This window comes from Suncus etruscus, chromosome 8 (genome assembly GCF_024139225.1).
Source record: "Suncus etruscus isolate mSunEtr1 chromosome 8, mSunEtr1.pri.cur, whole genome shotgun sequence".
NCBI lineage: Eukaryota > Metazoa > Chordata > Mammalia > Eulipotyphla > Soricidae > Suncus > Suncus etruscus.
This window is the reverse complement of record NC_064855.1, coordinates 123,827,290-123,843,483: the sequence shown is the minus strand read 5'-3', so window position 1 is coordinate 123,843,483 and position 16,194 is coordinate 123,827,290. Positions and strand designations below refer to the sequence as shown.

Below are 16,194 nucleotides of genomic sequence, written 5' to 3'. Positions count from 1 at the left end.
CATCACCTCGTGGTCATCATCCCATAGCAGGGTCAGTCTGGGATAGTGCCTGGACACACTTCTAGAACCTTTTCTAAATCCTGGAAGGAGAATCATCCACAACTAGTTCTCCAATCTGTTCTTTTATTTCACTCCTCACCTTTAGCACCCCCTTTTTTGGAGGGGGTGGCAGCCTGGGGAATGGAACCAGGGACTCTTGCATGCTGGGCGCCGGTTATACCACAAAGCCACGTCCCTACATGCTGTTAGTTATTTTTTTTTCTTTTGGTTTTGTTTTGTTTTCTTTTATTTTGGGGGTGGACAATATCTGATGGTGCTCAGGGGTTACTCCTGGCTCTGCACTAAAAACTTATTCCTGCAGGCTCGAGGACCATGTGGACACTGGAGATCGAACCTGGGTGGGCCGCATGCAAGGTTAACGCCCTCCCCACTCTGCTATCACTCTGGCCTCCACTTTACCACTTTGAGAGAAATTTCCAAGTAATTTCTGCAAACTCACAGCCCTTCCCTATCACCCCATCACTTGTTACTCTGCCATCTCGGACTGAGGCCATTTTGGATCATAAACAAAAACATCAGTCATCGGCCTGCTGAGTTTTGGCCTTGGGCATCTGGCACTGTTTTTGTCTGGGCACAATCAGGAATGAATCCAGATCAGCATGTTCCTGTTTGCCGACTACCGCTGTGCTGAGTGGGTACTAAGGTTCGGGGACAGTGAGACAGCCGTGTGTGTCAGATTGGGATCCGGTGCAAACCCCAGTCTGCCAGCGCCGGTCCATGCAGCCAGCCCTGGGCCCGCTGCGGGTGCCTTCGGGGCCTCCTCATGGCCTTCTGTGGACGCACCCGGCGAAATCACCGAAAATAAAATGTATAGTAGAATGCATTACCACCATATATTGTGTACAGTGTGTATATAAAAAAAAAGAATGATTAAAAGTCGATGAGACACTGTTTATAAATCTTGATTGCTTCATAATTTTAACTTTGAGCAACATTTTTATCATAATTATAGGCTTTCTTAAAGCATTTATGCAGATTGTTGCTGCTCAAAAGGGGTTTATTCCATTTTGGTGTAAACTACACTTTTTTTTTTTTTTTTTTTTTTTTTTTTGCTTTATGAAATCACTCTCGGAGATCCTAATACTCTGAGCGGGAAATCCAAGTGGCCGGAAGCCGCCTCTGGAGACTGGAATGTCCTGCGCCCAGCCAGGGCCAAGAAGATTCTCACGAGCGAGGCCGGACCCCTCCAGACCCATTCGAGTCCCCTCCTGAGTGAACAAATGAGAGAGGGAATTCTCCACTCCTCACTCCTTGCCCCGAAAGACCCTTTTGCCAGACCTGCCACCTCTTGGGGGTTCCCAGGTCACCCGTGACCGAGGCTGGGCAGCCTGGAAGCCTCGGGTGAAGGACCAGAGGCTGGATAAGATGCCACCTCACCTCCTGTGGCCACGTTCTTCGGGGAGCACCAACCCAGACAGTCTCTCGCTCTGGCACCAATGGAGAAAACTCTTGATCCTTTCAAGGATGCCAAACGCTGCTCCTTGGGGGTGGTTATGGGCCTGACCTCGAGCTGAAACCTCCCGAAGATTTACCATTTCCAGCCAGGCTGCAGAGCTGTTGTGGGAAGCTAGAGAACAGAGACTCACAGCCAGGAAGTGTCAAGCTCGAGTGCCTGGAGCACCTCCAAATCCCACCCAGGGGATGTCCCTTCTCTCTACGGTGAGGAAGGGTAAGAAAACGACAGTTGGGTCCTTCCACTGAGAGGGAGTGAGGAAGACGAATTTCTCCCAAGCGCTTATGACACCCCGTTCAGGGAAACCACAGCCCGGAGTGCCCTCTCAGACCCTTCAAAGTGTCCCTTTCTCTGGTGGACAGCCCCCAAACTTTTCTGTGCTCAACCTCTTTTCAAGAATGATCCAGCAGGGGCCGGAGAGATAGCATGGAGGCAAGGCATTTGCCTTTCATGCAGAAGGTCGGTGGTTCGAATCCCGGCATCCCATAGGGTTCCCCTGAGCCCGCCAGGAGTGATTTCTGAGCGTAGAGACAGGAGTAACCCCTGAGCGCTGCCGGGTGTGACCCAAAAACAAAAGAATGATCCAACTTCCGGGGTGAGTCCTGAGGATGATGAGTCACAGAATGGCTCGGCCCACTGCTGTCTGTAAGGACAGGGCATGGGAGCCAGGATGCTGGTGTCTATCCTCAGAGACACACCTTGGGTTCTAGGAAATGCTGCCGGAGTGACACTGTCTGAGGGAGTCAATGGAATGAACTGGCTGCAGTGACCCAGGGGACATGGAGGTACAAGACATGCTATCCAGAAACTCACAGGGACCCCAGGTGTTCATTGGGGGCCACCAGATACTCATAAGTGCCTTTGGGGACTCATAGGGACACCCAGATATTCACAGGGTCCCAAGTACTCATAGGAGCCCTAAGTACTTACAGGAACCTCCAGGTACTTGGAGGGACTCCCTGGATACTCACAGGGTCCCAAATGCTCAGAGACCCCAGATATTCACAGGCTCCCTGAATACTCAGGGGGAGAGCTCAAAGAAACCCCAGGAACTCTTAGAGCCTCAGGTGCTCACGGGGTCCCTCCAGGTGCTCACAGGGCCCCTAGGTACTCATCTGTTACCCCTCCCCAAAGCTAAAAGCTAATCTTACCTGGAAGGTTAGACCCCCCCCCACATCTGAGAGGGGTCTGTGATGGGTAATTCGAGTGTCCTGAGGTGAGTCAGAAGCAACAGAGAGACAGACGCAGGAGGTAGAGAAGAGACGCAGGTTGGGTGCAGAGAGGCTGCTTAGCTTAGTAGCGGTTCGAACCTTGTAATAAAGCTGGATGATGGGCCCGGAGAGATAGCACAGCGGCGTTTGCCTTGCAAGCAGCCGATCCAGGACCAAAGGTGGTTGGTTCGAATCCCGGTGTCCCATATGGTCCCCCGTGCCTGCCAGGAGCTATTTCTGAGCAGACAGCCAGGAGGAACCCCTGAGCACTGCCGGGTGTGGCCCAAAAACTAAAAAAAAAAAAAAAAAAAAAAAAAAAAGCTGGATGACTTTGAAACCTTCATCCGACTCCTGTGAATCTTTTCTGTGCTGTTATCTTGAACCTACAGACCCTCCAGGCTGTTGGGGCTGCTGGCGCCGGGCCTGGCCGAGAAAGGCCTCACCATCCACCCACCGCTCTAGGACTCTCTCATTAATTATTAATTAATACAACACTCATCGACCCCCCCAGATGCTTGCAGCCCCCCGTCTGTAGGATCCGTCTGCAGACCCTCAGCCTGTGGGAACACTGGCAGTTTCAGTCAGACTCTGAGACGCTGGAGGCCCTGCAGGTAGGATGCCAAGAGGGATGCCAAGAGGCTCTGCCCCTCCCTGCAAAGAGCGGGCCTGGTCCAGCAGGAAGGGAGCGGCAGGGCCCAGGGGTGGCTGGGATGGAGGCCCGGAGCGTGCACAGCCCCGCCCCACACACGTGGGTGCCCGCGCTGGGGAGATGAGCTGACATCTGTTTGGCGGAGCGTTTCCCGCTGAGCCTCACACCCACTATTAGGTGACAGGAGCACGGCAGCCTGTGAAAGGCAGCTGAGTGACGGCTGCTCGCTCAGAAAACCCTCCACTATTTGCAGGTTTTCAAGCTTTCGGCAGTGTTGTGCCCAACCTTTGAGTGATTGAACATGCAAAATAGAAGTCAAAGTCTTAAACCTCCATCCCCACACGTTGCCGTTTCCCACAGTAAAGGAGGCAGCTGTCAGGGGTGGGTGGGAGAGGCCCCATGCCCGTGTGCCCTCTGATGCCCACGCCAGATTCCTGCGGAAATCAAGTTTCGAACAAGGAGGAGAGGAGAAAGACAGGGTCCCTGCAGCCTCGTACACCTGGGTGAGGCTGAGTGGCCCTGCTGAATCCCAGGGGGCAAATCACTGGGCAGGGAAAGGAGCTGAGGGCCCAGGGCAGAGGGCCAGGTGCCACCTCCATGCTCACCCCACAGGTCCTGCTGCCTCAGGGCTCCATGGTCCACAGCTCCCCTTGACTAAGAACTAACTGGCTCTGCCCCTCCCTGCAAAGAGCGGGCCTGGTCCAGCAGGAAGGGAGCGGCAGGGCCCAGGGGTGGAATGACACCTTATGTCTCTCTGGACAGAGACCCATTGAGTCAGAGCCCTGGGATTTTGTCTCCACAATTAGAGCCACAGGCCAGGGCGGACAAGGGGGCAACTGCAGCCCTGAGAAAAGGCGGGTCTGTTCGAGTTAGAGCCCTGCATTCAGCCCCGTGTCGGTCAGTGTCTGTCCCATGCTCAGAGGAGATCCGCAGCCTCCAGGCTTTCAGGAAGAGGGTCGCTTGCTTTGGAAATGGTCTCAGGGCGCTTGGTTTCAAGGCGGAGTCACAGGGAGAGAGACAAAGAGATGCAGCCAAACCCACACCTTCCCGGCCCACCACACCTGCCCTGTCTGCCCTGCTGGGCTCCTCTGCACACTGCAGAGTCGGGCGGTGGAGAGAGCCCTGGGTCTGGGCCATCCTTGAAGCACCTTAAAGAGTCATGGAGTGGGTGGGGTGGGATACCCAATTCTCAGACAGAGGGTGGTGATGGTATCTGTGGGAGATTAAAACAAAACAGGACCGAGTGTTGCCAGGCTCGGGTATCCCCTGGTGGGAGAACAAAGCTGAACCCCCAAAACAGATGGGGCAGCCGAGATTTGGAAAGCGTGAGGGCGGGCTGTGCTGACCACTTAGGGGCCAGGGGCCAGGCTCGCTCGCTCTCAGTGCTGTGCGGATGTGCGGACAGACCGAGCGACAGTATTTCAGGGGGCCCGGGAGGGGAGCTCTCTGGGTTTCCTGGCAAGGAGGGCGGTGGAGCCGCAGGGCTGGGGGGCATCCTTCGGGCCTGCGACCCAGGGTGGGGCGCGGGGCCGGGCGGCTCCACCTCCCGCTCTGAGCGGCGGCGGCACAGCTGCTGGCGAACCAACTGCTCCGTCTATTCACGGCGGTAGAGGAACAAAAAAGTAGCCATTTACGCGAAGACTTGTTTGGCATTGTTCGGCGCCGCACAAAAGGCGCTTCATTATGTGGAGAGATCCCCGTTCCCGGGGAGAAACAATAACTTGAAATTGTCTTTTCTGAGGGTCCTAAATGGCGTTTTCCTGCCTCTGCCCGCCGCGCGTGTGCGTGTGCGTGTGTGTGTCTGTGTGTGTGTGCCGGAGAGGGTGTGCGGGCGGCTGCGCGTGAGTGCGCGTGATTGCGCGTGAGTGAGTGAGTGTGCGTGCGCGTGGCACCGGCGCCGCGTCTGCGGGGCTGGCGCCGCCGGGGAGCCGCGCGGGCTGGGGTCCGAGGGCAGGGCGCGGGGCGGGCGGGCGCCCAGAGCCGCCGAGCGGGAGCGCCGGGCGCGGAGCCCGCGGAGCCGGCGAGGAACTACCTGTGAGTGTCTCCAAGTTGCGCGCGCCGGGCCGGGCCGGGCAGGGCGCAGCGCGGGGCGTGGGGGCTCAGGGGCGCGGGGCTGCGTGCCCACTTCCCCGCCCGGGGGTCCCCGCAGCTGCTGGCTCCTGGAGAACAGGTGTGCAGCAGGGGCGGATGGCGGAAGGCCATTTGCTGGCGGCTTACCTGGGGCGCTCCCTCTGCTCCCTAGGATCATCTATCTCCCCGGGCGCGGGCGGGCACGGGAGGCGGCGGGGGTCGGCGCCCACCCCCCCCCAGGCCCCTCGCGCCCAGGCCCTGCTCTAGCTCCGCGCCCGGGACGGAACCGCAGCGGGAAATGGCGTTTCCAAACGCGCGAGGATTTGCGCGGCGCGCGCGGGGTCGATTGGGGCGCTGCGCCCACCGAGCGAGGACGGAGTGAGAGTCTGGGGCCGTGGGGACCTGACGCCGGGACTGGGGGAGTCCCGAACCGGGACCTGACACCAGGAGCAGGCGGCCCGCTGGGTGCGGGGTAGGGCCCGCGCCCGCCCTCCTCCTGCGAAACGCCGGTCCGTTCGCTGCTGCGCCCCGACTCCTTCCTTCCCCGGCTCGGCTCCGGCCCGTCTGCGCTCGGCCCGCGCCGCGTCTCCAAGGCGAAATGCGTGGGCGGCGGGCGCGTGCAGGGCGGGACGCGTGGAGGCCGCGCGCAGGGCCCGGAACGGGTGCTGGAGCGGTTGCGGGTCCGGTCCCCGAGCCCGTTACCCGCCCGCGCCGCGCCGCGCCTTTCCAAGCGTGCCGCGGGGCAGCAGCTCTGCAAGCGCCTTTGTGAAAGGCCTTGCCCGGGGCTGCGCCGACGGGGCAACTCACGGACCCGTGGGCGCGGGGCTGTAGGAACCGAGCGGGTCTAGAAATTGGAGGCCCGGAGGGAAGGGCTCGGCCCGGTCCGGAGCGCGAGCCCGCCCACCCTGTACCCCTACCCCGCAGGCGCCTGTCGGACCTGGCTGGGCCGTGCGTGCGGAGGGCAAATACCCTCAGGAGGCTCCTCGCCCGCCACCAGATTCGCCTTTTCGGACGGGGTCCCGCATGGGGCGATGCGGATGGGGCCCGGCCTGGATGTGAACAGGCTCGAGCTATGGGGCTCACCTCCTGGGTACCTTGTTCTGTAGGCGCAGTGGACCAAGGAGGGAGCCCAAGGGTGAGAGGCAGCTGCTGGGGCAAGGTACCCCCCTGTACCTTGAAACTCAGCACCCCCTGCGGCTTGTGGCGCCTGTGTTGGGGGGGGGTCACTCCTCAGAACTCTGGATACCACCCAGAGCAGCGGAGGGGGGCTTTCTAGCTGGTGAGAAGCAGAGCTACCCCCTCCCTTTTCACCTAGCTGTTGGGACCCTTCCTTCACCCACAAGTCTCCCTCACTGCCCCCAAGTTCAGACTGGGATTTTGGGAGGGGGGAGTCTCCCGGGTTCCCAGTGTCCTTTTGATGGGACCCCAGGGAGCCATTTGGGTGGGCTTCCAGCCCTGTAGAGCCATTCCTGGACCCATGCGTCCAGTCCACAGCCCAGGAAGACCGGCCAGGCCTGGCTGCCCTCGGACACCCACTTTCCCTAGCAGCACACAGCTGGCTTTGGCCCTGGAGGGCCAGTGGAGGACAGGACCTCTCAGGCCAGCTTCTCTCGGCCAGCGGGCTGACGCTAAGGCTCGGTTTCCCACCCACCCGCTCACACAGGGGTCCACTCCCCCTCTTCCCACCGCTGCTTCCCCAAGTCCACCAGGCTTGAAATAGTGTCAAAGTGATGTTTCAATCTCATTGGAAACTGTATTAAAGGACAGAGGTGGCTTCTGGCAGATGCTTGGATGGGAACAGAGATTGGCGCGGGGTCACGGCAATATTGCAGCCACGCGGCTAATCTCATTTGTAATAACAGGGATGACCCTGGCCAAGGCCCTCTTACCCCGTTTCTCTCTCTGGATGGGTTCTCCACTCCCAAGGGTGCTTGGGGAGCAGAGAGGCTTGAAGGGGGGTGTGGAATCAAGGTACCTCTTGCAGCTTCAGCTCTTCCTCCGGTGAAACCCCCCCTCCTTCTTTGTATGCTAGAAGGAATGGTGAGGGCTGTCTGCCTGGCCACACCCTTCCTGCACCTTAAGGGGCTTTCACCTGAGACCTGATCCACCTGCCCCCCAGGGCTGGTGCTGGAGACACTCCAGGTCTCACGGAAATGAGCTCTTCCCTTCTACAAATGGGGGTCTGGGCTACCCCCAGCCAGAAAGTTTGACCTTGATGGCAACTTTTAAAGAACCCTAGTGTCCCGCTGGATGGACATCCAGCTCCAGCATCAGCACTCTGTGGCCGGATAGTCATGGCTCTTTACCAACAAAACGCTACACGTGGTAGAAAATTACTACTCGTGTACGACGGAAAAGGTGAATTCAAACTGTTAATTATGGGTCCTTGTGTAAATGGAACTTTAGCGGTGACCCATTTAATTTTGCGGTAATTACTGACAAGATAAAACAAGGGTGAATCACAGTACAGTATGTTTATCTGGACAGAGAATGTCAAGTTCCAGTAGTTCAGTCAAGGGGCGAGGCAACTTGGAGGGGGTTACTGAACCTGAGAACTGAGCAAACACAATCCCACCCATGAGGAGCACTGGTCCCCGGGATTCTCAGAACCCCCCATTTCACCTCCACCTCCACAGCTCCCCGCCGGCTTCGTCTTCTGTGCTCAGCCTCTGTGGGTGGACTGTCGAATGAATCCAGCTTTCAGGTGTTTCTGCTGTGACCTGGGGTGCAGAAGAGGGTGGAGGCCATGCCAGCCTCCACCATGCCAGGAAAAGAGGCTCAGCAGCTGCACCTTCTGGCAGCGGGATGGCAGGCCTGCCTGGAGAGCTAGAGCCAGGCCCCATGGGACAGGCACGGCTGGACTGAGGGACTCCCCTTCCCTGCATCCCTTTGTCCCTTTGCTCTCTTCCCACAGGTACCCTTGGGCCTTAGTGGGTGGTATGACCTGGCCACGAATGCCCAATCTCTGGGGAAAGGGCTGCTGTCAGGGGCAGTGCCCATGGCTGCATCTTCAGTCAGGCCAGTGTCTCAGCCAAGGCCACCATGGTCTGGCCAGGAGTTCCTGCTGGAAACTGCCCCTCCCTCCAAGAGCCAGGAATGAATTTGAACCCAAGTGTGCACCCCATATGTGGGACAAATGGGAGGTGAGGGGTGGACCCTGATTTTAAGGACCACCCCATAGACCCCTCTGCCACACTCGGGCTCACTGCTTCCCCAATATTGGGGTAGGAGCACCCGGCTGCTGCGGCTGTTTTGCTCCTCCAGAGTATGGAGCGAGGATGGTCAGGCAGCGAGGTACCCATCCCGTGGCCACAGCTGGACACCCCGTCCCTCTGTCCCCGGGCCTGCTCTCTTCTCCATTCATAAACCTGATGGCTGGAGACGCAGCCTGAATATTGACATCTCTCCCCCAACTGCTCCGCCGTTAACCCAATTACAGAATTCATCAAGAACTGTGTTGAATTATCTCTTTCCATACACTACCAGCATCAGCCTAATTAAAAGCTATAATGTCTGATATAATGATTAAATCGTTAGCTCTGCCGTAGGGAAGCAATATTTTGTTTTCCCTCCAATTAGAAGCTGATTGAGGTTTTCAGAGCAGGTCAGCTGTGAAATTTGAATTATATGTGTGAGCACTGCTCACAGGGTGAGCCCTACTCCAAAGCTCCAACGCGAATTTTCCAAATGCTTTTGCCCAGAGAGCCCGACGTGCAAACAGCCCGGGGCTCGCTTGCGACCACCCCCAGGGACCGTCGAGGGCCTGACGCCCTTCCTGCAGTGCGCCTGGAATCACCTCCAAACCCGGGTAGGTCGCTGGAGAGGTGGAGGTCACCCGTTCTGGTGCGTCCGGGGCCTTCAAGGCTTTCAGGTCTGCTCCCGAGGCGCTCCGACGCTCTGCTTCACTCCGCGGCCCTTTCTCTTCTCGTCCATCTCCAGGACCTTTTCTCTCCCTAAAAACAAAATAAACTACCCAAGAACTTGGACGCCACTCTGACTTTTTGTGGGGGGAACCACGGGGCCCAATGAGCCGAGGCAGGGCGCAGGGCGCACTGTGAGTGCCAGGGAAGCCGGAGTCACTTGCCCCGGAGTGCGTGGCCAGAGCTCCAGGACCCACGCGCGTTGCTCCCGCGTTCCTGGCGTGTGCGCGAACCGGGGACAAGGCCTCAGGCTGGGAGCCTCAGCGCCGCCAGCAGACGGCGATCGCGGCCCGCGAGGCGCGGTCCGGGCAGAGGCTCACCCAGAGGCGGCTGCCCAAGGACCGGGAGAGCCGCTCAGCCGCCATCCCTGCGGCAAGCTTCCCCGGCCTGCGTCTCCCTCGGGCGGCGGTGACCTGGGGCCGCTCTCGGGGGCGGATGTGCGGCCGCGGCTCCACCCTCTGCCGCTGGCACCGCTGCCCCATTACCCTGGAATCCTCAGGCCCTAACGCTCCCTCTCCATGCCCTGCTGGGTGGGAAGCAGCCTGGAGAGCCGCGTCTTTTTACGCAGGTCCTGGCACTTTGGGGTGACTGACACCCGAACCTGAAGGTTCCGCGCTGGGAACCTTCCAGAGCCCTCACTTGGCCTCGGAGCGCCCCAGGGTCCCAGAATCCTGAAGTGCAAGAGCCCGCCAGTGAGGTCGCACCCATCTGCCCTCAGGTCCAGGGGTGGGGGGTTGGGGCCACGGGGCTGAGCTGGCCTTTGCTGCCGCTGCTGCCGTAGCAGCTACTTTGGGCCTGTCCCCCAGAACTCTGGCCGGCCCATCTCTGCTCACTTGGCGCTAGTTGGAGAAGTCACCTTTCCCCGAACAGTGAGGTGCTGGGGGTGGGGGGCTGTGAGTGGGGAGAGACTGTCCTCTCTATCCTGGCAAAGCTATAGCTGCACCCCGACCCTAGGACAGTTCAGGGTGAAGGCGTCACATCTCCAGCTGCGCTGATGGGCAAGTCCGGATGCAGGCCTCCGCCTTGTGCCATCCTGGTGCCTGTCTGTCCGCACACATCGTCTGGGGACACGCCCTGTGTCTGCACACTCATGTACATAGATTCACACGTGTGCTTGCGTGTACACACATTCATGTGCATATATTCTCTGTGTGCGTGTATGTACCTTGCACTAGCACTGACACGTGCATACTTAGAGTTGGTGCAGTGTACATGTTAGTGTGCGCACGCACATGCGTGTGGTGTACAAACAGCACGCGTATGTGTGTGCTGGTACCATGCATAAAGCCCATACACACACATCTGCTCTGTGTGCACCAGCAGGCCTTCTCTATACACATATACTCTATACACATATGCAACTATAAGGTGTATCTGTCCCCTTGTGCCCACGCTCGCGTGGATATCCTGAAAACACCTGGGAAGGGACCGTAGGGGTGTGTGTGTCCTCTGCAGTAGGCAGAGGCCCGGTGCAGAAATACATGATGTGTACTTCAGTGCGCATACGTGTATCAAGTGTACAATGAACTGTGGGTGCCTCCAGTATGCACACGTGTGATTTCTTGTGCTGGGGGTGGCGTGGGTCTGAATGTTCTCGTGGATCAGTGAAGCTCGTGGTTGGAGAAAAGAACCGGAAGCAGCTCAGGCCTTTTTGGCATTTTGAGTAGAGCGATGCGGTGAGACTGTCAAGTCCCTGGAACCCACTTGTGGCCGGGTGGTGGTGGAGGTGGTCGTGGTGGTGGTCTAGGCTCCTAAGTCCTTGAGAAAACTGGGCTCCTTTTCCCTCAGGTGTCGGGAGACCTCTAAGATATCCTGGGCAGAGGCGGGGCCGCCAGCCCTGGGCGCGACGTGGGCAGAGGGGCCTTTCACGCCGGCTTTGGGCTCTTTTCTTTCCCCACTAGACCCGGCTCTGCCAGGGCTCCAGAGCAGGACCTGGCGGCTCCCGGGGAGGCCTCGCTCTGCCTGCGGTCGTGAATGGGCGCTCCAGAGCCTCCGTGCCAGGATGCGCTGCGCTCCGGGGTCTGGCACGCAGGGCCCGGCCACGGCCTAATTAGCACAGGCTGCCTTGCCAATCACCGAGCCCTTGGCAACAAGTGACCCCTGCTGCTGCGACTGAAAGCTGTGCACGTGGGCACCCAGAGAGTGTGCGCGCCCGCTTGGGCCGGGCCACACCTGGCGCTCCCGGAGCTCTGGAGGGTTCCGCGAACTGGGCAGCGCGCGCAGACGGGCCCCAGCCCTCGACCGCCCGTTTCCTCGCAGGGGGGCGAGGGGCGTCGCTGTGGGAAAAGTTTCCCAAGGCTCGGGCAGGAGTAGAAGGAAGCGAGACCATTTCCAAGCCAGTTCCCAAGTTCCCGGACACAGAAAGCTTTCCAGCAACGGCACAGCTCCGCGGGGTGTTTATAAAATAAATTGCGCCATTGATATGGAAAATAATGTGCCAAGCAGGCTTCAAACAAAGCATTTTCAGGGGGTCTTCGGCTATTTGGTTCACAACCTAAATTGAAAAGCAGAGGAAAGAAATCGCTCAATCGCTAAGTGGATAAGAGAGTTTATAATTTGTAAACTGTTGCCTTTATTTCGGTATTGCTGACTCTCAGAAAGAGCTGGGTTGGGGGGCACACCCATCGCCTCCAGCCCTTCGAGCAACGCTGGCCTGGAGCGTTCGCAAACAATGTTCTTGTTGTTGTTGTTGTTGTTGTTTCTTTCACCATATAACTGATATTTGGAGGTAGTGCGTGAAACAAATAAAAGGACTTCTCTAACAAGCTTGATTGGCCAAATGAGAAGGTACTGGAAGACCAGGTTTATGGAAGCCAGATATTTAGTGGAAATGAATATGGAATGACGTTTCCTTTTTAATGTAATTATATATTATTTGATGAGTTCGCTGTCGAACGCTGAATGCCCTGAAATGAAGGCGGTTTCATCTGCAGAGACCAATCGCTGGCGCATCGCATCCTGTGGGAACCGAGCAAGGGGAAAAAAATGTATTTTTTTAACGCGACAGGAATAATCATAGTAATTGAGAGGGAAAAGCATTACTCCAGCCCCTTGTTCAAGTAAATAGGGTCAGAAATTTCATAACCTTGACTTGAAAAAAAAGGGAGAGAAGAGCGGAGGGGAAATGAGGCCAGGTATCATTCATTCACTGCCCGGCACACTCAGAGCAGAAAAGCTCGCGTCCCAGAACGAGTCGGTCATCGGGGTCGCTCTTTGCCGCGAGTCACCCCGAAACCCAGGCGCACAGGGGCGCGCGTGAAGGGCCAGGACTGGGTCTGCGGCTTTCTGGAAGGGCTGGTTGGAGCGCGTGGCCTCGGGCCAGGAGCCAGGCGGTGGGAGCGCAGGGCAAGGGAGGCTAGGCGTAGGCGGCGTGCTACTGGGGTTCTCCAGGCGCCCCTGGTCAGGCCTGGGTGGGGACTCCGCTCTGGAGCCGCAGAGCCCCTGAAGTGCTCCGGGTGGGTGCCTGGTCAGAGAGAGGTCCGCCTCGCGCTCGACCCCCAACCCTGCCTACTAATCGCGGTGGGCGCCCAGCTGCGCCTCACTCGCCCATCCACCCACAGGGACACACCGCGGGACAGACCCGCTCGCTCAGAGCTGGGCTGGCCGCTCGGTGGGTGAGGAGAAAACTTTGCCAAGTGCAGTGGAGTTCACTGGATGGCGGGATCCCAGCCTTCCTCTTAGCTGTTCTGTCATTTGTAACCGGAGAAAGCGGAGCCAGGCGAAGGCGTGACTGTAACAGCCCCCCCAATCCGGGGAGGGGGCGCAGGAGAAGGATCCGCCGGCGGTGCCGGGCGCGCCTCGCCCCCTTTCCGCGCGCGCGCTAGGGCGTTCCACCGGAGCCGCGGGGTGCGCGGGGCAGCCTCGCCCAGGCTCCCTCGGCGCCCGGCTCCCCGGGAGGGCGCGCAGAACCGAGCCGAGGGGCCCCAAGTATCCTCCCGGGCGGCGGGCGCAGAGTTGGCGGCGGGGGAGGGGGAGTCCGGCCGCGCCGCCCCGGGCCCCGCAGCCCCGCAGCCCCGCGCGCGGCACAGCCCTGGGAGCGCGCGGGCGGGAGAGGCGCGCAGGGGGAGCGCGGGGCTCGGGGCTGGCGGCGCGCACGCGCTCGGGACGCGGCTCGGCCGGGCCCCCGCCCGGGCCTCCGCCCCCCTTCCGCCCGGCCCCGCCGCCCGCGCCCGGCGCCCCGACTCCTCGGCACGTCACTCGCCAGCGCGCCATGCAAATCAGCGCCGCGCCCGCTCCCATTGGCCGCCGCGCGCGCATTTAACGGGAGCCCGGGCCCGGCGGATGGCTGCTGGGCCCCGCGCGCCGCCCGCCCCGCGTGCGCCTCCGCTCCCCGCGCAGCGCCCGGCCCGGCCCGGCCCGGCCCCGGCCCCGGTCCCGGGCAGCCCCGGCCTGGGCTCGGCGGCCCCGGCTCCGCGCCCCGCCCCGGCGTCACCGTCGGCACCGCCTTCGCCACCTCCGTCTCCAGCGCCAGCGCCCGCGCCGTCGCCACCTCCACCTCCACCTCCACGCGCCCTCGGACCCCCCCGCGCTCCCCACGCGCGCCCGGGACCCGCACACGCCCCACGCGCGCGGCGCGGACTTGGAGGCCGCCGAGGAAGCACCGACCGCGCGCGGGCGGCAGGCCCGGAGGCAGAAGGCGCCGCGCCCGAGCCAGCCGGGGACCCCTCGCGGAGTGGAGCCGCCCGCCGGGCCCCGCGGCACCGGCACCTGCTCGGCTCGGCGCGGTCCGCGAGGACGGCGACCCCGGCTCCGGCCCGGGGCGCGCAGCGGCTGCCTCTCCTTCGCGCTCCGGCTCCGGAGGGCCGGCGGGAAAGTTTGCACGCGTGAGCCGGGCCGGCGCGGAGCGCGTGCGGCCCCGGCCTCCCCCTCTGCTCTCCGCCGCTCGGACCCCGCTCCGCGCGCCCCTCGCCCGCGCCCCTGCGGGCGGTCTATGCGCCCCGCGCGCGCCCCGCGCCTCTCCGCCGAGGAGCCGCCGACGCCGCGGGCCGCCCCGATGTACAGCATGATGATGGACGCGGACCTGCACTCGCCGGGCGGCGGCGCCCAGGCGCCCACGAACCTGTCGGGCCCGGCGGGCGGCGTGGGCGGCGCGGGCGGCGGCGGCGGCGGGGGCGCCAAGGCCGGCCAGGACCGCGTCAAGCGCCCCATGAACGCCTTCATGGTGTGGTCGCGCGGGCAGCGGCGCAAGATGGCCCAGGAGAACCCCAAGATGCACAACTCGGAGATCAGCAAGCGGCTGGGCGCCGAGTGGAAGGTGATGTCGGAGGCGGAGAAGCGGCCGTTCATCGACGAGGCCAAGCGGCTGCGCGCCCTGCACATGAAGGAGCACCCGGATTACAAGTACCGGCCGCGCCGCAAGACCAAGACGCTGCTCAAGAAGGACAAGTACTCGCTGGCCGGCGGGCTGCTGGCGGCGGGCGCGGGCGGCGGCGGCGCGGCCGTGGGCATGGGCGTGGGCGCGGGCGCGGGCGGCGTGGGGCCGCGGCTGGACAGCCCGGGCGGCGCGGCGGGCGGCGGCTACGCGCACGTCAACGGCTGGGCCAACGGCGCCTACCCGGGCTCGGTGGCCGCGGCGGCGGCGGCCGCGGCGATGATGCAGGAGGCGCAGCTGGCCTACGGGCAGCACCCGGGCGCGGGCGGCGCGCACCCCCACGCGCACCCGGCGCACCCGCACGCCCACCACCCGCACGCGCACAACCCGCAGCCCATGGCCCGCTACGACATGGGCGCGCTGCAGTACAGCCCGCTGCCCGGCTCGCAGGGCTACGTGGGCGCCGCGCCCTCGGGCTACGGGGGGCTGCCCTACGCGGCGGCCGCGGCGGCGGCGGGCGGCGCGCACCAGAACTCGGCCGTGGCGGCGGCGGCGGCCGCGGCCGCCGCGTCGTCGGGCGCCCTGGGCGCGCTCGGCTCGCTCGTCAAGTCCGAGCCCAGCGGCAGCCCGCCGGCGCCCACGCACTCGCGCGCGCCCTGCCCCGGGGACCTGCGCGAGATGATCAGCATGTACTTGCCGGCCGGGGAGGCCGGGGACCCCGCGCAGGGCCGGCTCCACGCGCTGCCGCAGCACTACCAGGGCGCGGGCGTCAACGGCACGGTGCCGCTGACGCACATCTAGGGGGCCCGGGGGACCCCCGCTGCGCCCCGAGGACCGCCGGCCTAGGCCTGGTGCCCTCCGGGACCACCCCAGGACCGCCGGCCTAGTCCTGGTGCTGCCCGGGACCGCTGGCCTAACTGCGCCCCAGGACCACCCCAGGACCGCTGGCCTGGTGCGCCCCAGGACCGCCCGAGGACCGCTGGCCACGGCGCCCCGGACTGACTGAACTTGGCGGTTTCCGAGACTTTTTGTACAGTATTTATCACCCACCAAGGAGACAGGCGGGTCCCCCGGCCTCCCAGGGGGCCGCGGGCCCAGCAGGCGACATTCGATGCCCACCTAGGTCCTGCCGCCGCCGCCACCGTGACTCTAAGCCGCCAGGGCCGGTTCGGCAGGGACGGGATTTTATTTTATTTTATTCCCCCCCCCCCTTTTCTTTTTGGGTAGTCCTCACGGCTTTGGGATGGTTCGGTTTGTTAATTTATACAAAGAGGTTCCCACACCCCGTTCAAACAAACGGCCGCATTATATTCTGGGTTTTTGTAAAACTGTATCTGATGCGCATCTACCCCCTTTTTTGTATTATTTCTTGTAAATGCGTTGTGAGATTTTTATTTTAGGCGTTGCGTGGTGGGGCGGGGGGAGGGCGATTCAAGTCATGTACATAGTTTCCTAAAAAAAGAAATGAAAGCCTTTCTTTTAAACATCGGCAAGACCACCCTCCTTTACAAAAGAAAAGA

At 61.7% G+C, this 16,194-nt stretch overlaps 1 protein-coding gene across 1 annotated transcript; it reads left to right on the top strand.

Moving 5' to 3' along the window:
* The first annotated feature begins 14,356 nt into the window (after nucleotides 1–14,356).
* Nucleotides 14,357–15,475, top strand: SOX1 (SRY-box transcription factor 1). Its single transcript, XM_049778135.1, has one exon. The coding sequence runs from the start codon at nucleotides 14,357–14,359 to the stop codon at nucleotides 15,473–15,475; it is 1,119 nt and encodes a 372-aa protein (XP_049634092.1).
* The last annotated feature ends 719 nt before the right edge of the window (nucleotides 15,476–16,194 follow it).